The 19,431-nt window shown below is 60.9% G+C and overlaps 3 protein-coding genes across 4 annotated transcripts; all 3 read right to left on the minus strand.

Annotated features, from left to right (window-relative positions):
- Window positions 1–2,586: 2,586 nt before the first annotated feature.
- CSF3 (colony stimulating factor 3) lies at window positions 2,587–4,694 on the minus strand. The gene is made up of 5 exons (XM_074926955.1): window positions 4,625–4,694; window positions 4,116–4,282; window positions 3,594–3,701; window positions 3,336–3,482; window positions 2,587–3,189 (listed from the first exon to the last, which is right to left on the minus strand). The coding sequence occupies exons 1-5, from the start codon at window positions 4,638–4,640 to the stop codon at window positions 2,989–2,991; spliced, it is 639 nt and encodes a 212-aa protein (XP_074783056.1). The 5' UTR covers window positions 4,641–4,694; the 3' UTR covers window positions 2,587–2,988.
- A 2,652-nt stretch (window positions 4,695–7,346) lies between these two features.
- On the minus strand, window positions 7,347–11,901 carry PSMD3 (proteasome 26S subunit, non-ATPase 3). The gene is made up of 12 exons (XM_074926642.1): window positions 11,686–11,901; window positions 10,805–10,995; window positions 10,392–10,529; window positions 10,048–10,184; window positions 9,758–9,948; window positions 9,460–9,563; window positions 9,245–9,359; window positions 8,966–9,085; window positions 8,780–8,883; window positions 7,916–8,071; window positions 7,756–7,806; window positions 7,347–7,666 (listed from the first exon to the last, which is right to left on the minus strand). The coding sequence occupies exons 1-12, from the start codon at window positions 11,849–11,851 to the stop codon at window positions 7,589–7,591; spliced, it is 1,551 nt and encodes a 516-aa protein (XP_074782743.1). The 5' UTR covers window positions 11,852–11,901; the 3' UTR covers window positions 7,347–7,588.
- Window positions 11,902–12,438: 537 nt separating this feature from the next.
- GSDMA (gasdermin A) lies at window positions 12,439–19,103 on the minus strand. 2 transcript variants are annotated; one of them, XM_074926853.1, is made up of 10 exons: window positions 18,952–19,103; window positions 17,833–18,095; window positions 17,462–17,672; window positions 16,739–16,904; window positions 16,546–16,639; window positions 15,687–15,734; window positions 15,201–15,355; window positions 14,402–14,549; window positions 13,739–13,812; window positions 12,439–13,189 (listed from the first exon to the last, which is right to left on the minus strand). In XM_074926853.1, exons 2-10 carry the CDS (start codon window positions 18,044–18,046, stop codon window positions 12,953–12,955), a joined length of 1,347 nt encoding a protein of 448 aa, XP_074782954.1. In that variant the 5' UTR covers window positions 18,047–18,095; window positions 18,952–19,103; the 3' UTR covers window positions 12,439–12,952. The 2 variants fall into 2 exon arrangements, with proteins under 2 accessions (XP_074782954.1, XP_074782953.1); XM_074926852.1 differs by lacking the exon at window positions 18,952–19,103 and adding an exon at window positions 18,752–18,834.
- Window positions 19,104–19,431: the final 328 nt, after the last annotated feature.

A 19,431-nucleotide genomic window follows, 5' to 3' on the forward strand; every position in this document is an offset into this window, starting at 1 on the left:
TGGAAATTCCTCCACGTGAGCATGAGTTCACCCCGCGTCCCCGGCCGGGAGCCGTGGCACCCAGGGGCCAGTGAGTAACCGCGGCCTCCGCGGGGCCGTCCCGACACCCAGGCAGCTGCTTCGGTGCTGAATCCGCCTGGAAGTGTCACGAAAGCCTGTCCCTGAGGGGGTGGCAGGGCCGCGACGCCTGCGCCTCTGCTCCTTCCATTTATGTTTTCAGCTTGACTCACGAGAAAGGGGGAAGAGGCGCCGGACACCAGCCTTCCCCTCGGCGTGCCCCGGTGCATCCCCAGGGCTGGGCTCTGCCTCCTACCCCCCTCGGCATTACCGGGGTTCACAGCCCCTCTTCTGGGGGGCTCTGAAGCCAGTGCTGGGGGAGAGGCAGCGCGGGGAGGCCCTGGAGCAGGGCCGCAGGGTTTGGGTCAACGGCGGCTGGGGAAAAGGCGGCCGGATGGTGACTCGGGGCCTGCCTGACCCCCCCTGCTCCCTGCCTGACCCCCCCGCTCTCCGGACTGATCTCAGCTCTCGGCGGCTCATGGGCTTCGCTGGAGGGAGAGACCCCGACGCGGTCAGCAGAGACCCCTCCCCGCGCTCGGTGTGGCTGTGGGTGACGGCCGCTCCTTGGCCATCGCGAACCCCAGTGTCCCCCCGTGAGCCCGGCCCTGCGCCGGCCGCGGGCTGGCGGGCACCGGGCAGGGGCTGGCACGCACCGGGCAGGGGCTGGCCCACGTGGCACGGAGGGCTCGGTCCCCATGCTGTGCCGTGACCGGTGCTGCTCCCAACCGGGCCTGACTCAGGCGTGAGTCCTGCACTGAGCTGGCACCGACCTGCCCAGGCACCTCTGCCCGGGCCGGGGGCCGCTCCCGCTCGCCCAGGGGCGGCTCTTTACCGTTAGCTCCGAGCAAAGAGCAGGACCCGGCGGTCTGTCAATATTTGCCGGTGACAGCCCCGCTCTCGGCGTTGGCGCCTGGTGCTTCACCTTCCAGGAAGGGGCTGGAGCGGGAGAAGGGCTTTCCTGTAAGGGCAGATAAACCGGGGGAGGAAGGAGCGATGGCTCTCGCCGGTCGCTCTCCTGGGAGCCGCCACAGGCCCCGTCTGCGGCCAAACACGCCCGGGCAGCGGCTTCCCCGCGGCAGGATGGCAGCGACGGTTTGGGATGGGGCGGGGGGGGGGGCAGCAGCGGGGCTCTGGCCTCGCACCTGCCCCTTCCCAGGGCTGGGAGATGGGGGGAGGCAGAATGGGGACCCCCCTGGCACCCGCCGGAGCTTGGCTCTGTCGCTGCCGCGGCTGGGCCGAGCGCAGCGCGGGGCTGCCGGCGGGCACGGGATGTGACCACGGGACCGGTGGGTGGGGAAGGGGCTGGTGCAAGTCTGGGAGCTCAGGGAGAGCCCGCGGTGGCCACACACCCAGGGGGGAGCGGGGAGAGGCCGTGGGGCGCCTGCGGGCGCTTGCTGGCATCAGGGGAGATGCCCGGGTCTTCCCCTTGTGGCAGCAGCAGAAGAGGGAGGGCTGGGCCCCCCCCAACCCCAGGGCCCCTGGTGAGGGCTCAGCATCCTAGTGGGGTCCGTTGCCGCAGAGCCCCGAGCACTCATTACACGTGTGCTCGCCCTCCTGGCATGGGCCGGGGTGCTCTGCGCTGCCAGGGTGGGGGTGAGCCCCCCCCTCCCGTCCTCCCCCGGCAGCTGGCGGGTCCGGGTGCGGTGCCGGTGCCAGGGCTGCTCCCCGTGGCCCTGAGCTGCCGCCCTCGGCTCGGCGCTGCCGGCACAGGCGGGCCCCGGCGCTTTCTAGGAATCGGCTCTTGCCCAAGCGACGCTGCCAGATGCGGGAGGAAGCTGCCACCCCCGGGCAGCCCCCCCCCGCCCCCCCAGCTGCTTCCTGGCCCTGGGGGGGCCGGGGGTGCTGGTTTCCACCACAACTGGGCACCGTTGAGCCGGTGCCAGCAGCCACAGGCCGGCCCCGAATGAGCCTGTTCCCCCGGGCCCCGTGTCCCCACACCCCGTCCCCCCCCCGTGCAGGCAAGAGAAGGCAGGGAAGGCAGAGCCTGGCCTCTGGAGCAAAAATAGAGTTTATTTCCATTTTTATTGCATATAAAAAAATAGCGTGTATTTCTCTGGGGCTCACCCAGCTGCAGCAATAACTACAGTACAAAACACGTGGCTCGAGAGCCCCCGCTGGGGCGAGCTGTGAAATTTCCAAGACACAAATACGGTTGCGTGGGCCGGGGGGAGCTGCCGGCGCAGCCACGAGAGCAGAGGCTGTGCCAGGGCTGTGCCGGGGCTGTGCCAGGGCTGTGCCGGGCTCGGGGTGGCCGAGCTTGTGTCACGGCGGGTCCCGCTCGCCCCGGCCGGCAGCGGGGCCCAAATAACTTAAAACTGCAATAAATAGGCTGAGTTTAGCTGGCGGAGCGAGGTCGCATCCCCCTCAGAGGTGTAGGGGCTCCCCTGGGAGGCTGCTGCACCCCTACAGCACCTCCATCCTCCCCTCCCTCCCTCTTACCTAATGGCTAATAAATATTAATTAATGTAACGATGTTGAATAGAAATAACACCCGTCAGACCTGTCCCTGCAGGCTGCAGCCCAGGCAGGGGGATGCTGCTCTGAAGCCTCTTCATCCACAGATGAAGACGGTTCCCCCTTGGCTGGTGGGGGGAGATGCTGCGGGGGGTACCCACAACGCCCCGTGCGAGCCGTGGGGAAACTGAGGCACACGCGGTGCCCGGGGGCTCAGCCCAGCTCCGAACCTCATAGCAGAGATACGCTTTTGTTTAAATATTAAACAAGGGTGATGCTGCGCACAGATACCCGTGCACGGATGCCGCCGCAGGGCCGGCCGCCCTGCTCGGGGGCTGATGGGCGGGGGAGCATCCCCAGCCAGATAAATATTAAATAGCGATAAATATTAAATAAGCGGAAAAACCGGGCGCTCCCGGGAAAGGGCGCTCGGGCTGGGACGTGAATAAATAGGGCGCGGTGGCGCGGGGCCGGGGATCAGAGGCGGGCGAGGTGCCGCAGCGCCCGGTACGCCGTCTCCAGGAACCGCTGGAAGTTGGCCAGGATGAAAAAGCCGCCGACTTGGTGGTGGAAGCGGGAGGAGAAGGTGGGGAGGGGGCCCCGGCCCCCCGTGGGGTACGTCACTGTGGGGTACGTCACCGTGGGGTACGTCACCGTGGCCAGGCCCAGGTCCTCCATCTGCGGGCGGGCGGAGGCACAATCAGGTCCGGACCCCGAGGCAGCATCGCGGCAGAGCCCGGGGACACCCCGCTGTCCCCCCAGGAGTGTGCCCCGTCCCCCCCAAACCCCCGGGGTGTGTGTGTGTGTGTGTCCCCCCCCCTTACCTGCTGCTGGATGTTGGAGGAGAGGTTGGCAGCGTCCAGCTGCAGGGTCTCCACCAGGCCGGCGTGTCCCGGCAGCAGCTCCAGGACGGCGGCGAGGGAGCCGTGGTAGGCGCGGAGCCCGTCGCGGATCTGGCTGAAGCAGCCCTCCTGCGGGCGGGCACGGCCGCGGTCAGCGGGGCTCGGCACGGCCCGGCCACCGCCAAGCCGGAGCGGCTGAGACCGGCCAGCTTGTGACAGGGATGGGCCGCCGGCACTCACCGTCCGGAAGGCGCGGCCGTGACACTGCTCCAGCGGTGCCTGCGCGATGCCCAGGTCCTGCCGCACCAGCAGCAGCTCTTCCTCCTGGCACAGCTGGAAGGTGGCACACTGCCGCCGAGGGGACAGGGTCAGCGCGGCCGGAGGACCCCGCCGTCCCCCGACACCCCTGGGGGTGTCGGACCCCCCCCCCACCCCACAGCCAGGAGGAGGGAGAGGATGGGGAAGACATCCCGGGCGGTGAGATGGGGACGGGACCAAACTGTGAGGCGGCTGCCCCGGGGGAGGGGGGGTCCCCACGTGTCCCCGAGGGATCAGCGGAGCCACGTGCCCTCACGGCCCCTGCGGGTGCCCCAACACCCCGGGGCTGAGCGGCGTGGGGGGAGGCCGAGGCGCTGGGGACGCCGCTGGCTCCCGACTTCGCGGTGCCGATAAGGCCGGGGAGGGGAAGGTCACCTTATCTGCGACCCCGCAGCGCCTGTGGCCACCGTCCCCCCCCCGCCGGCCGCGGTGCCCAGGACTCACCACCGCGCGCTGCAGCACGGCCACGTCCCCCTTGATCTTGCGGGTGAATTCGAGGTTCTTGTGCAGGAAGAGCTGGAAGTCCTGGTCCCCCGAGAGCTCGGCCAGCGGCGCCCCGTGCAGCGCCCGCCACGGCGCCCACAGCAGCGCGCCCAGCAGCGCCAGCGTGCCTGCGGGGACAGCGGCTCAGCCCCGGGGACACCCCTGTCCCCACCCAGCGCTGGGCTCGGGGGCCCCCCGGGATGGCAGCACCGACACAGCCTGGAGAAAGGGCAGGGACCCCCCCAGAAAGGGGGAGAGGGACGGGGTGCTCCCTGCGTCCCACCAGCCCCACGGGGCAGCGGGCTGGGGGCTCTGGGCGTGCAGTGGGTGCAGCAGGGGCTACAGGTGGGGGCAAGGGGAGAAGCAGGAGCACTGGGAGCACTGGGAGCCGTGGGCGCAGCGGAAGCAGCGGGAACGCTGGGAGCGCTGGGAGCACTGGGAGCAGCGGTGCTGGGGCTGCGGGTACTCACGGCTGAGGGAGCACATGGTGCCCGGGTCGGCGTCTCCTGCGCTCTGCAGCGTGGCCCAGCCCGGCCCAGCTCCTGCCCCGGCTCTGCGCGGCCTCATCGATCAGGGCATTTATAGCGGGCGCCGGGGATTCACACCGATGTGGCAACCGTGCAGATTGCCTCATTGTCTTAATCACCAACATGCAAATGCTGGGAGCCGGGTGCTGCGGCCGCTGCCCACACCTCCTGCCCGTGGGGCTTTCCCGGGGGCCGGCGGGCAGCGGAGCCCCTCGGCACAGCCGGACCCTGGCACTGCGGTGGGTGCCGGCCGCGGGGACGGCGCTGCCGGGGCCTCGGTGACTCATTAACCGGCTCGTGGGGCTCCCGCCTCGCTGGCCGCTGCCCAGAGGCCACTGGGTCACTCGCAGGTGGCCGGGCGAGGGGATGGCGGCTTTGCCTGGCCGGGATCAGCGCCACCCCCAGCCCGCGGGGGTGTCTGTCTGTCTGTCTGTGTCTGACCCCCACCGGCTGCCCGAGCCCCTCAGCCTGGCGTCAGGGTGGCCACTGGCCGTGTGACCTTCACAGTGGTGGAACCAGCTGGAGGTGGCCAAGGTGAGACCCCAGCCAGGCACCTCCCAGAGCCGCGGCACCGTGGCTCAGCACCCCAGGGCCAGATCCTGCCCCGCTGGGTGCCGTGGGGCCAGGCCGTGCTCAGCGTCCCCGTGCGCAGCACCGAGCACCCGTCCGCGTCGGGGGGCCTGACACCCCCCCCCCGCCCCCAGCGAGGGGCCGGCCCCTTCGGGGAAGCGTTTGCCGGAGCAGCCCCAGGAGCGGGGCCGGCTGCTCCCCGTCCCGCCGTGGTCCCGCTGCGATAACGGGGGAATTTTGGCTCGCGCTGGTGCCCGCAAGCGCTTCCAGGATGATCCGTTGGGCCGGTGCCAGCTGGGCCGGCTCCTGCCTGGCACGGGCCGGCGGGGGCACGGGGGGCACCTGCTTGACCTGCAGCCCCAAGGTCTGGGGGGGGGGCAGGGCAGGGTGACCCCAGGGCAGCGCTGAGCCAAGGGGGGGTGTCTCTGCACCACTGACCCCCGGCCTGGACCCCGTCACCGTCCCCCTGCAGGCTGCGGGGAAGGGGACAGGGCCGGGGACCCCCGTCCTCGCACACCTCGGCGCACAGCCGTCGAGGGTACAGCCCGCGGGGTACAGCTGGCAGAGCCAGCCCCACGGCCCGGGGAGCTGCTCCCACTTCCAGCTGGGGAAAGGACCCCCCCTGGTGGGTGCAGCCAATCCGTGAGCACCACCCAGGGCCTTGTCCGGCACGAGGCAGATGTTAACTCTGAAACCTAAGGATGACTTCCTTTCCCAGGACGTGGCGCTGCTTAGTGTTCTTCTCTCAGACTGTGTGAAAGGACCTCGGCAGCGGAGCCTGTTCGTGGAATTTCCTGGGAGAAACCCCCCCGGCTCTGCGTGTGCCCTCCCCAGGGCCAGGGGAAACCAGGGGCCCTTCCAGAGCCAGTGGCCATCGAGGGGACTTAGCGTGGTGCCCCCAAGGGCTGGGGGCTCACCCTGCTCCCCAGAGCTCAGCTGCCATCTTAGCAGGTTGATGTTTGCAGGAATCGGGGTGGGGGTGACGTGAATCAGCGCCTGGTGGGGCCCAAAGCCCCCGTCAGCTTTCCAAGGAAGGAAGTGGTTGACCGGACCCGAAACCCTGTGGGTGTTGGGGCGCGGGCGGCAGAGCTGACCCAGCACAACCCCCTCCCTGGGCAGAGCTGCCCGGTCTGGCCCCAGGGACTGTCCTGGGCACCCGCCCCGCTGCGGTTCTGCCTCGTGGCCACCCTTCCTCCGCGCCGGGCCCGACCCGGGCTCGCGCGGCCTCTTCCTGGCATCTGTCAAGGGGCGAAGGCTTTTGGGGTGTCCCCGTGTCCCCAGCGCAGGATCCGGCGCCCCCGGGGCTCTCGTTTTCCCAGGGGTGGCCGCGACGCGGGGCCAGGCTGCGCCCATCACCCCGAGCAGCCCCGTATTTGACCCCCAGGCCCTGGCCGCCCGCCCGGGCGCTGGGACATTCCCGGATTTCCCCAGAGGGGCCCAGCTGGTCCCAGATGCTGGTGGGACCCGCTCTGGGAGGGGGGGTGCATGGCCCCTGCCCCCCCTCACTCCCCAGGGCTGCGGGGGGAACGCAAGGAGGGGACGGGCTGACCCCCCTGTGCCTTCCCCGTCAGGGAGGGGGGAGTGGTGGGGCTCAGCCCCCCCCCCCCCCCCCCGACTCTTGGGCCCCGTAATCCTGCTCCGGGCTTTGCAGCCGCAGAGCAGGGCGGGTTGGGGAAAGAGGAGCCTGGGGTGGAGCAGATGGGGGCCCGGCCCTACGAAGGGGGGGGGGGTCTTGGCCAGAGGTGGCCCCAGCTCATCGCCCACCCTGGGGAGGGAAGCAGGTAACAGAAATCAGCCCCCCTCTGCCCCGCGCTCTCCCCCTCACAACAAACCCACGGCAGGAGCAGGCCAGGCTGGTGGTTTGGGTTTTTTTTCAACTTTTATTTTAAAAGTCATAATTGAAGCTTAACAAAGTTTTGACCCCATTATTGTTGTGAGAGCTGGGGGGGGGGGACGACACACACCCACGGTCCCGGCAGAGCTGTGCTCCTGCCCCCCCCACTGCCGCCTGCCCCGGCCCTGCTGCCCCAGGAGCTCCCGATTCCGGGGCTCATCTGTGCCTCCACGGGGCTCAGCAACGACCGTGACCACAAACAACCTTAAAATAATGTTTGTTTATTGGGGAAGGGGGTTCCCGCCGTGGGGGGCAAGGGGACGGGAGAGCAGGGCCTGTGGCTGGGGGCCCAGGGAACCCCCGTGTCCCCCCCCGCCCCGGTACAGACATGCAGGTATTTATAAAAGAAGGACAGACGGGGGGGACCGGGGCTGCGTGGGGGAGCTCCGCTCAGACAGCATCTTCCCTAGGGACAGATAAAAAAATACAGCCAGGGCAGAGCCTCATGGAAAACCGTCGTCATCGTCCTCTGCCATCTCCTTTGCGAACTCCAGGTCCTGTTGCTCGCGCTCCCGGCGCTCCTGGGGGGCAAAGGCAAGAGGTTGGGGGCAGTTGGGGACGGGTGTCGCGTCCCCGTGGGGCAGGGGGAGAGCCCCCGCTGAGCTCTCACCTCTGCGGATTCCAAGTCCTTGTTGTAAGATTTGGGTGGGAACCTCATGGCCTGGAAACAAACAAACAAACAAAAAATTTAAAAAAAAAAAAAAAAAAAAAAGGGAGAGGAGAAGCTCCGAGCTGAGAAAAGGCCCCAAGGCTGCCCCGGCCCCGCTCACCTTGACCGACATGTTGTGGATGTCGAGGCAGAAGGAGATGCGCTGGTGGAAGGCCAGCTGCGGCTCCCGGGTGGAGTAGATGTCGATCATCTCCTTCGACTGGACGTAGCCCTTCTCGTGGTTAATGCTGGCCTCGATCACGCCGTCCCGGATGGCCTGCAAGCCGGAGGGCAGGTGGTCAGGGCAGCCGCTGGCTCCCAGGGCTGAGGCAGCGGTTTGGGGTGAAGGGAGGAGCTGGCTGCTGCGACAGGAGCGGGGGGCTCAGGACACGGCCCATGGAGAGGAGATGGGTGGCCCCAGCACCCCTGGGAGGGGCCTCAGAAGCCCAAAATCATCTGGGTTGGAAAAGCCCTTGCAGCTCCTCCAGCCCCACCATGACCCTCCCCCTGACCCTTCCCAACTCCCCCAGATCCCTCAGCGCTGGCTCAGCCCGACTCTTCAACCCCTCCAGGGATCCCGGGGACTCCCCCCTGCCCTGGGCAGCCCATTCCAACACCCAACAGCCCCTTCTGCACAGAAATCCTTCCTCAGAGCCAGCCTGACCCTGCCCTGGGCAGCTTGAGGCCATTCCCTCGGGGCCTGGCGCTGGGGCCTTGGCTCCAGAGACTCATCCCCCCTCTCTGCCCCCTCCTGGCAGGGAGTTGCAGAGGGCCAGGAGGTCTCCCCTCAGCCTCCTCTTCTCCAGACTGAACCCCCCCAGTTCCCCCAGCCGCTCCCCAGCAGACCTGTGCTCCAGACCCTGCCCCAGCTCCGTTGCCTCAACCTAAATCCAGCGACTGCCCCAGGGAGGGAGCGGTACGGGGCCGGGGGACGGCGCGGGAGAGAACCGGGGGCCCGGAGGGACGGGACTTCCCCCGGAGCTACCTTGGCGACAATGAACTCCGCATCCTCCGGACTGTCCAGCTGCAGCTTCTGGGCGATATCAGCCAGGGAGATGCGGGAGTAGGAGAGGCTGATCATGCGGACACCTGCGGGGGAGGAAGGAGAGTGGAGCCGCCCGGGCCAGGCAGCGCCGGGCACGCCGAGCCCACGGCCGTGACGGTCTCTTACCCGTCTTGATGACGTTGTGCCTCAGACGAATGATCAGGGTGTAGGTGCCGTCGGCCTGGAACTTGTGCCCAAACTGATCGAGAACTTGGTTGAACTTGGCCAGGTTTCCAGTCCTGACGGCTGGAGGAGAGAAGCTCTTAATGGGGGGAAGGCGCGAGGGCTGGGGTGTGGCGGGGAACCCGAGGAAGGGCCGAGTCCCGGGCCTGTCCTCTCCTCCCGGGAGCTGCTGCTCTGGGGGTCCCAGAGGGGAGTGGGGGCCAGGAGAGGCCCCAGTCGTACCCTGAGTCAGGAGGAAGTAGGGCATGAGCGAGCGCTTGAGGGAGGGCTGTCTGAACTGGAGCCTGTCCGGGATCTCCCCCAGCAGCAGTTCCACCACGATGAGCAGTTTGTGAACCTTGAGCAGAAAGAGACACGGTGAGACCCCGCGGGGCCCAACCCCCAGACAGCGTCCCCGGGAGGTTCCAAACCCCGACAAACGTCCCGTGCCCGCTCACCGTCTGCTTGAAGCCGACGGCCGTGTGCTGCGGCGCCTTCCGCAGCGCGTTGGTCATGGTCCTCCGCGCCTCCGAGTACTCCAGCTGGATGGCCTTGATGCGCCCTGCGGTCACACGGGGCGGAAGGCGTTTGGAAAAGCCACCGAGTGAATCCAGCCGGATCCACCCCGACGGGGCTTCAAATCCTGCCTGGAAGCCCCATCTCCAGCTGCTCAACGGGGTTCTCCGGGGAGCCGGAGCCCTCGATCTGGGGCGCAGCCCAAGCTGGCAGCGCCGTGCGGGACCCTCTGTGTCTCACCTGTGTAATAGAGGTACCGAGCCCACTCGTTGTTGTTGGCCTGCTCGGGAAACACGGACTTGGAGACGAGCTTTTCTGCTTGGTCGTGGAGGTTGTAGTGGAGATAGTTCCTCAGCAGCAGGTTCAAGAGCGTGGCCTGTCCGTCTGCATCGTGGCGCAGCGTGGCCGTCCGGAGCCGGGCGTGCAGGAAGCTGCAGGAAAGGGACAGAGCGTGTCAGGGAGGAGGAAAGAAATAGCCTCGCTCGCTGGCAGGGGGTTCAGGGAGAGCCCGCACGCAGGACCCACCCTACCTCCTGACCACGTCGAGTTTATTCAGGAATTCATAGATGCGGGAGTGGTAGTAATAACATTTTGCCACCACCAGGTCAAGGGCGCGGCGGTTTTGGGAACTGATCTTCTGCATCAGGTCGTCGGACACTTTCTGAGCCTGCAGGAGGGGAAGAGAGGTCAGAGCAGAGGAACTGCTGCCCGGGAAGAGCAGAGAGACGGACGGGGCTGCAGGACTGAGCCCGGCGCTGCCTCCAAACACAGCTGAAACAAAGGGAAAGGGGGGTGCTGCAGATGGGCAGGTCCCCGAGGCAGGAGCGCCACACGAAGAGCTCAGCTTGCGAGCTGGCAGCTCAGGGAATCTCACCTCCGGGTATCGCTTGCTGTTCATCAGGTAGATGACGAGCAGCAGCTGGAGGTAGGTCTCCACTTCTGGCAAGAGAGGGGCTGAGGCCGCCTTCCCCGTCCGCGGGCGGAACTGCAGCTCGGCTTCCGTGTCCATGGACTGGAGGGGGGAGAGAGACACGCTGGACCCCCGCCCCTCCTGCGTGACAGCCTGAGGTGTGACAACAGCCAGCCCGGGCTGCTGGCACTACAGTCCCATCCCTGCCGAGACCTGCCGCGACTCATCCCACCTCCCCCGCACGTCCCAAGCGTCCCCGAGGCCCCGCTCTTCCCGGCGCCCTCCCGCCCTGCTCAGCGGCGTTCCGGAGGCTCCTCGGTGCCGGAACGGTGTCCCCTCCGCAGCCGGGCGCCTCTCCCCGTCCCCCACGGCCGTACCTCCTCCAGGAAGCCAAGGAGAAAGTCCCGCATGGTGCTGTTGGAGGTGAAGAAGCCGTTGATGGCTTTGTGAAGCACGTTGGAGTTGAGTCGGCGCGAGGTGGAGGGCAGAGCCCGCAGCGCGCGCAGGACGTAGCGCGGCTCCTTCCCCGACACGGCCTTCTCCAGCTGCTTCACGTGCTCCTTGATGTCTGCGGGAGCGCAGCGGCCGCGGTCAGCACACGTCTCCTCCGCCGAAGGACGCGGCGGAGCGAAGCCGGAGCCGGGATCCCTCCGGGTGCCCCGTCCTGCTGCTCTCGGGTCCCTCCGTCCGCCCGTGGCAGCGGCGGTGCGCGGCCTCGGTGTCCCGAGTGACCTGACCTCACCCCGCGGCCATCCCTGCCCGGGGCAGCGGGCTGGAGGAGACCCCCCCCAGGGTCCCTTCCCTCTCGATGGGCTCCAGCCTCCCTCCGCACCCCCGCCGGGTCCCACCACCCCGTTTGTGCAGCTCCCCCTGCCCATCCTCACAGGGACCCTCCAGGGGTTCCCCCCAAAACGCGCCTCCCACCTCCCTTTCCCTCACAGGGCCCCCCCCCAACTCCCCTTCCCCACAGTGAGTCCCCACTCCCCTCCTCTGACACCCCCCTGCACCTCTCCCCCACATACACCCCCCGCAGGCACCCCCACACTGCCCCCTCCTCCACAAGGACCCCCCCTCCATAGCCCCCCCACTCCCAGCCCCCTCTCCTACAGGGATCCCCCACAGAAGCTCCCCTGAGCCGGCCCTGCTCCCCCTCTCCCCCATGAGTCCCCAACCGACACCCCCCCGCCCGGTTCCCCGTTACAGGGACCCCTCCCCGGTGCCCCCCGCCCTTCCCCTCAACCTTGAGCCCCCGCCTCACCCTCCAACGTGACGGCATCAAGCTCTCGCTGCGGCTGCCGCTCCCCGGCCGCCTCGGCGGCCGCTGCCTCGTCCTGCATCTCCACATCGGGGGGGGCGGGCGGCGGCCCGTCGGGGGGGGCCTTGGCCTTGTCGCCGCGGCGGCGGGACGCGCCCTCCTGCTTCATGGCCGGGCGCGCCGGGCCGGCCGTGACACTGCAACAACCGCGGGGCACGCCGGGAGTCGCCAGGCCCGACCAGCCGCCCCGGCCGCCCCGCCAGGCCCGCGCAGTCGAGCGCCGAGCACGACACCGCTCGGCTCCCGCCGCCGCGCCCGCTCGGGTGTTTCCGCCTCGCTCTCGGGTTTTTCCGCCTCGCTCTCGGGTTTTTCCGCCTCGCTCTCGGGTTTTCCGCCCGTTTCGCGGCGCATGCGCAGACGCTTCTCGCCGGCCGCGTGGAGGCGAGGTGCGAGGCCCAGGCGCTGCCCCAGCGAGTGGCCGCCGTGCCCCGCACGCCGTGGGCCTGGGCCTGCTGGTAGCCCCGGTATTAGCCCGAGAGCCCTCAGGGGCTGCCCAGCTCCGCAGCGCTGCCCCTCGCCGAGGGCACCCCCTTCGCCCAGAGCGTCCAGGTGGGCAGCGCCGCTGGGTGACTGGAAATACCTCTAGATTAAAAAAAAAAAAAGGCTTTAAGAACGTTCAGTTATTCAGTAAGAAATGATTTTTCTTTATTTATAGAACAGTAATCAAAGTATTCATAACGCTGTTCTGAACTGCTGTTTATCCCTCGCTGCTGGCGGCGGGCTGTGGAGCCGTGTGATGGAGGTGCCGTTTGCCGGGTGCTTGTCATTAAAAATCCCCTGAGACCCTTCCGTTTTCTCAAGGCTCACCAGCTCACCGAGTCACACGTGACTCCCAGTTGTGATCGGTGTAAGTGGTTTATTGCCGATTTATCTCTCTGTGCCTTATCGATGGCGTGAGGCGCTGTGTGCCACTATGTTTTTGTTTCATGTAAAGCACAGCCGACAGGCTTGTGACTATTTGGGCTAGTGGGTTTTCCCCTGGGCACTCTGCGTTCATATGGGTGGGGGGAAGAAGAATCAATTTTGGCGTCCACCTCCTGGCTTCCATAAGGAGTTTTCTTGCCCTAAGCGTGGTTTTCATACTCGTTTCAAAGCGGCGCTGAGCGTTAATAAGGAACATCTCGCCTATGTGGGGGTGAAGTTTGGAGAGAGGAACTATCTTGCAGTAAGAGACTTTTAAATTTATCCCTAATGGGAGGACACGTGTAACCTAATCCGAGTTACTCAGAAGATCGAGGACGTACAGGGACACGTACAGGGCTGCCGTGGCTGAGAAGGCTTCTTCGGTGCAGACAGCAGATCCGTCTTTCTGGAGCTTCACTCCGCTCATCCCAACCAGGGCAATGGTTATTTTTTCATCCTTCTCTTGTGAGAAGGAGAACAAGCTGGCATCCACGCTGAAACCCCCCTTCCTGCTTTCGATGTCGTTTTCCAAGATGCTCTCAACCTTCGCAGCAACAACAGAAAAAGCACAGTCAGTGTTTTAATACTCCCGTCTGTGGAAGTCATTAAGTAAGTAAATTATCTTTTTGACTCGTGCAGTGCTTTACTGTCTTGCAGGTGCACTATATAATCCACATATGGGACCTCTCACTCTGAAAGATTAGCGTGCTCCTGTATTCAGTTCCCAGTTTTTTTCTGAATTAGTTATGTCCAAGGAATTAAAATTGTAGTGTGCTTTTGTGTTGGTTTTTTGAAGTCTGGAGCCAGAGAAGCCAGAAGATTCTGACTACCATTTCAAGGAAAATGGTGGTCAGCTGTGTTCAATTTAATGTTTATTATAAGAAAAAACAGTTGTTAAAAATCTTAGGTCTTCATGTCTTGGGCGGATTTCTCTCAAAGTGAGTGTTTTGATCCCTGCCAAGTTTGAAGCAATTATTCTTGCCAGTGCAAGCTGAGATGCTGCTACCTCTGTCATCATCTAAACATTGCTTTACTTGAAATAACACCCCCCTGCCCCTTCATTTTGAGCCAAATGTGATGTATGTTCTCTCACCAGCTTAAGCTGTTGGCTCACAATCTTCTCCTCCAAGGACTCTAGTAACAGCAGCAGCTGATTCTCCGTTAGCTCTGCAGAATTAAAACAGGTTTTTACAAAAAAAACCAACCCACCAGTGTTTTAGAGACACCTGGCGAGATGTGAAGGGTGACCATTAACTCTCTTTCAGGGAATGCCTGTTTGGTCAAACATTTAAAATTAATTATTAATGCCGCCTCCCTGCGAGACAGACGCGGCTGATGCTCTGGGTGCGGGTGACACTGAGTGTAGAGACCGAGGGGGTTGAGGGGAGGGTCAAGCCATGTTTTGTGGGAAAGAACCCTGGAATTTGCACTGCTCTGTCTGTAAAGTAATCTCGCCACCTTTACTGCTGATTTCCAGCCCTTTTTTCAGGGATCCTGCTGTTCCTGGACCGACGGGTAATTGAGTGTAACGCTCCTGGCAGTCGCTGCTCTGCCACTGTCGCTGAACAGCAGCAGCTGCGGACAGGTCTGTGCCCTCGGCATAAACCACCTGCGTTCCCAGGCTCAGAAATTATTTTACTTCAATCCTCTGCAAGTCTCTCACTCTCTAAGTTTTCTATATTCTGTTAGTCTTGTCAGTAGGAACATTCTTAATGTGTTCTGGTGCTACTGGGCTTCTCTAGTCAAACAGCCTCACCATCCAGAGCATCAAGAGTGTAGGTGATGGCTCCTGCCAGCTTGAGGAGATGTCTTGATGAATCCTGTAAGCTGCTCAACAGGTCTTTTAAGTCTGGGCTTTCTGTTTTCAGCTCACAACTATCAGTTTCATCAAGAACTGCTTCCATCTAGGAAGATAAGAAAAAGAAACACCAGGATTTAAGAGAAGAGGCTGCTGCTGATCCCTTGCAGTCTAGAGACAGAAGCCTATGAACAGTCATGTGTCCCCCCTCCCTAAGCTATTTATGAGGCTGTAATTGAGGCTTTAGCATTCTCACTGGCTCTGGTTAAAGCCAGAATATGAAATTTAAATGGTTTGATACCTTCAGGTAAATCTGCAAGGCTGTATATAAGGAATTGAGGGCACCTTCAGCAAGTTCACCAACGACAGCGAGCTGTGTGGTATGGTCAGTCCTGAGGGACCTGGGCAGGCTGGAGAGGTGGGACCGTGTGAACCTCATGGAGCTCAACAAGGCCAAGGGCAAGGTCCTGCCCATGGGCTGGGGCAATCCCCAGCACAAACCCAGGCTGGGCGAGGAGGGGATGAGAGCAGCCCCAAGGAGAAGGACTTGGGGGTGTTGGTGGGTGGAAAACTGCCTGTGAGCCAGCAACGTGCACTGGCAGCCCAGAAAGCCACCCGTGTGCTGGGCTGCACCCCGAGCAGAGTGGGCAGCAGGGCGAGGGGGGGATTCACCCCTCTGCTCCGCTCTCAGGAGACCCCCGAGATCATGGCTGTCTCTGTATTTATAAATCCTGGCAGTAAGGAGAACTTTGCTTACTTTCTGGCTCAGCTCGTGAAAGAGGTTCCTGTCTCTCATCACACCTTTGATGGCTCTTAAAAATACGACGCACAGGTCAGAAGACAACTTCAAGAGAATTGTCAAATTCTGTCCAACTTCTGCCTTCAGCGTTCCTAATGTTCCTTGTGAGAAACCTGAAAACCAGAGAGTCCAAATATGTCACTTCTAAACCAGACAATCCCACAAGAAGCTCACTGGCACCCCCGGATTTAGAATTTGAAACATTTCTGTGGATATTTTCAAAAGCAATACGCAATTTTGAGTTGGATGGTTGTCATGTCTCAGGTAACAGGCAGTGCTCTGCAGCAAACACGTTGCTTTTGGTGGTTTGTGTTTATCCTTAATGGTTGGACTAGGTGATCTTCAAGGTCTTTTCCAACCTAGATGATTCTGTGATCCTGAGAGATCCCATCTCACCCAAAGTGGGTAAAAGTGGTGCAAGTCGTAGTAAAATACATTGCTCACCATCAGATACGAACTTCTTTGAAATCTCTCCTGGGAAATAGTCAAGATCTGCAACAGGATAAAAAGGGCATTACTGATGTAGAAAAATACATAAAAGCTGGATGGTGTGTGTGTGTGTGTGTTTTACCAGGGCGGTTGTTTTTAAGTCTGAAGATACTGGTATCCCAGTTCTGAACTCTCACGTGCTAGGCGTAGGTCAGACTGCTGTTCGTACTCTTCCCCGGTGCATCTGTCCTCTGCCCATTCGTTTAAAACTCGTTATTCCAACACCTTATTCCCTATCATGTGCCTTATACTGACCGTTAAGTGTGTTAAAATACGAGTAAATTAAAATCACAGCTTGTACTGGGCGGGATCCGTGTGGGTGTGGGAAGCACAGAGCACAGGGGACACAAGCCGAACGCGGTCTCTCAGATCCTGCAGCAGGTTCTGTGGATCTCAGTCCCCTCTTTACCTATGCAGCGTAAGTGTCTTTTTACACCAGTCTTCCCACTGAGGGGTCAGCCGCCCTGTGCTTCTCCCTGGCTCCTCTCCTGAGTAGGGAAAGAAGAGGAAAACCTCTGCCCTCTGTGCCGTTATTCAGCAGGAGCTCTGCAGTTCCTGAAATTTAGAGCTGAGACTTGAGTATTGCTCTTTTGTTTTCCTTACCAAACACCCCAAAACTGTATCTCTTTCCCAGGTAGCCCTTATGTACTACGTACGGCCTTTTCCCAGGCGGTTTCCGTCACTCTCATTGCATCTGTGTCCTTGCAAATGAGCTAAGGGTGGCCGTGGGGCTGAATGCTATTCAGAAGATGGTTTTTCCTCTTCTGTGTTGTTTCCTGCATGGAGGCCTTGGTAGTTTCTGAAAGTTACTTACCCCACGATCCATCTGTAATGGTCAGGTGGATCGCCCTGAACGCCAGGGTGCAGCCCTTGGGTATAATTATGCTTTCATTGCTTTCTCGGGTGCCCTGCTCAGTGAAAAAAAAAAAAAAAAATCAGTTACTAGGCCTGGATGGCGTGCAGGGGTTTGGGAAGGACCAACTCCTGAGCCCGAAGAGAGATCAAACCTTTGTACAAAGCTCGGCGTAAAGCTGGGCCGCGAAGCTCCCATCTGCCTTGGTGGACTCCTCGAAGCTGGTCTCCTCGGAGTTTTCTATTGTTTCATGAACGATGTATAAATTCTGGCCTGTTTTCTGTAGTTGTTTAATGAAGGAGTGATTCACATTCAGTTTTCTAAAGGAGAAAAAGGATGCAATATCCTGGCTGAAAGTGTCTGGTTTTCTGTGAGCTGTGACAAAAGCTCTGTAGTCTACGCGGAGTCGGGAGCCTTCTGCTCGCGTCCCTTCTGCGGTCACACGAGTACGTGTAAATACCACAGTGTCGGGAGCTTCTGGGGGAAAAAACATGGCAGAAAACAGGCTGCAGTAATTGCTGTCCTCAGTGTGTTCCCCTCCTATTCTGAGGGGGACTGGGGCAGCGAGGCCGTGACCTGGCAGGTCGTACAGGTGATGTGTCCTGCTCTCCACGCTCCTCTCCAGGCACAAACCCTGAGAAGAGATGGCTTGGCTCCAGCTGAGCCACGTTCTGAATTACAAAGAAATCTATAAGCGTTACAAAGCCACGTAAGGAATCTTCATCACCTCTCTTTCCTGTCCTCCAGAAGTGTGCATGCTTAGGGGGAATGCATGCTCTCGGGTCTTAATCTTGGGGTTTGGCTGTTGAAAAACCCTTGTGTGCCCTGGCATGGGGTAGAGGAGGATGACTGCAGGTTCTCCCTGTGTCTGCCTTACCTTTCTGTTCTCAGTGCGTCGAGTCTCGGGACCGAGATGTGGTTCTTCTCCAGCCTGATGGACCATCCTTTGGACAAGGAGAAAGCTCCTTGCACCTTTACTCTTGTAGAGTCAACACAAAGGCTCAGACTCCCATCAACTTTGTCACTGAAGCTTTTCTTGACTGTAAACTGCCTTGAACCTTGACCAGCTTCATTGAGAAAGAGGAACTCTGAAATAATTTGATGCATTAGCTTAAGCATGATTCCACAGACTCAATGTTATAACTATTGCACGCACCGGAAAGATGAAACATAGAGTTCAGGCACAAATGATCCAGATGTTTTGTCTATGGAAATGGAAAACTTGAGAATGATAAACCTGGGCTTTACCTGTGCTTTTATCGTCTTCTCTAGGCAGCAGCACGTCGTCGAATCTGTAGCATGTCCGTTTGTAGCGGGGAGATGGGCAGAATATGGTTTTTCTTTTTCTTCTCACAAGGCAGAGGAGTCTGAAATGTTCGTGGTCTAAGATGCTCTGAACTGGGACCAGGTCTCCTTTTGGGTCTATTTGATTTACTAGGGATTGGGTGACTTTCTTAAACATTCTGCTGTGGCCGGATGAATTTCTGAACCAAAGCGAAGTGTACTTGTGCCTTAGGAAAGAGGCAAGACAAGTTAAGCAAAATGACTTGAAATACAAGCAGAAGGTCATGAGAAAATATCTGTTACTTTTAATTAATAAGAACTTTTCCAGAATGAGGGTAACCCATAAAATCCCGCATTGGTACAAGGACACACTTTTCACAGGACTGCACAGGGAAGCACCTGGAGGGGTGGGAGTACGAGCTGTGGTTTGTTCAGGCTCATCCCCCTTTCTGATGAACTCCCAGTGGGGACTGGGGAGGCAGCTCTTTCCATTAAGGTATTTTGTTGCATAGACCAGTACATACCATCATCATTTTCGTTACTAAAGTAGACCTTGCTCCTTAACCTAGGACCTATCACAGCCCTAAATGCTTTAATCTTTAATTAATGCGTTGCCCTGACGTGAAGTTTGAAAAGTGCTCGAGCAATTTCTTGCTGGTTTTGCCTCTGCGTTTCCCCCGTGTGTCCTGTCGCCCGGCAGACAGGAATGGGTTCACATTGTTTTGAAATGGAGCATTAGGAAAATGATTTCATCAGCGTCTTACTGCAAGGAAGTGAAAGTGCTGAGAGTTGAAGAGTGGGTTGAGGGGGGAGGTAGGAGAGCTTGTTTTATGGCAAACGTCCCCCAAAATATAAAAAAAATAAATCATCCCAGCACAGCTACCTGGGTATGCCCTGGCGCTCTGCCTGTATCCCCCGCAGAGGAGAGCCGCGTGTTGGAGAGGCAGAAACGAAATGACTGTTGGTTTCCTGTTGCAGCTTGGTTTTTACTCCAGTTTGTTTGGCTTCTCGCTTCAGTTGCCATATGTGAGGCGTGATGAAGAACAACTTTGATCTACAAATGAAAAAACCTCCTGTACTTACTGAGAAGAAAAGCGTGCGGGTCTCTCCTTCTTCTGCACCTTCTAGCGAGTCTTGCCAGAGAAGAGACGCTGATCCCCGTGTGCGGTTCAGATGAGCAAACGGGGGGGAATCTTCCCTCTCCCTAATGTCCTGCAGGGGTCTGAAAAAAGAGACTGACTTCATCGGATTCGTCCAGAAAGTAAGAAGACTGTCACATCGCAAAGGATGGGGGTGTTGCATGCGGTGGAGCTGGGGAGGGGGAAACAGTCCTGTGCGCTTAACGTGGGAGCATTTTAGTCGTTCTTACAGGGCTCGATCCCTTGGGAGACTTCGGAAAGAAATAAAAACTAAACCAGAACAATTAACAGACAGTTTGCTCCGCTCCAATTTTCTACCGAAAGCTCTTAAAAATGTACTTGCCTGTCTGGGGGGTGCCTGGCGGCTGGTCGGCTGTCGGTGGGCGGTGTGTGGGGCAGCGATGTGTGGGGCAGCAATGTGTGG

This window comes from Athene noctua, chromosome 25, assembly GCF_965140245.1.
Source record: "Athene noctua chromosome 25, bAthNoc1.hap1.1, whole genome shotgun sequence".
In the NCBI taxonomy this organism is placed as follows: Eukaryota; Metazoa; Chordata; class Aves; order Strigiformes; family Strigidae; genus Athene; species Athene noctua.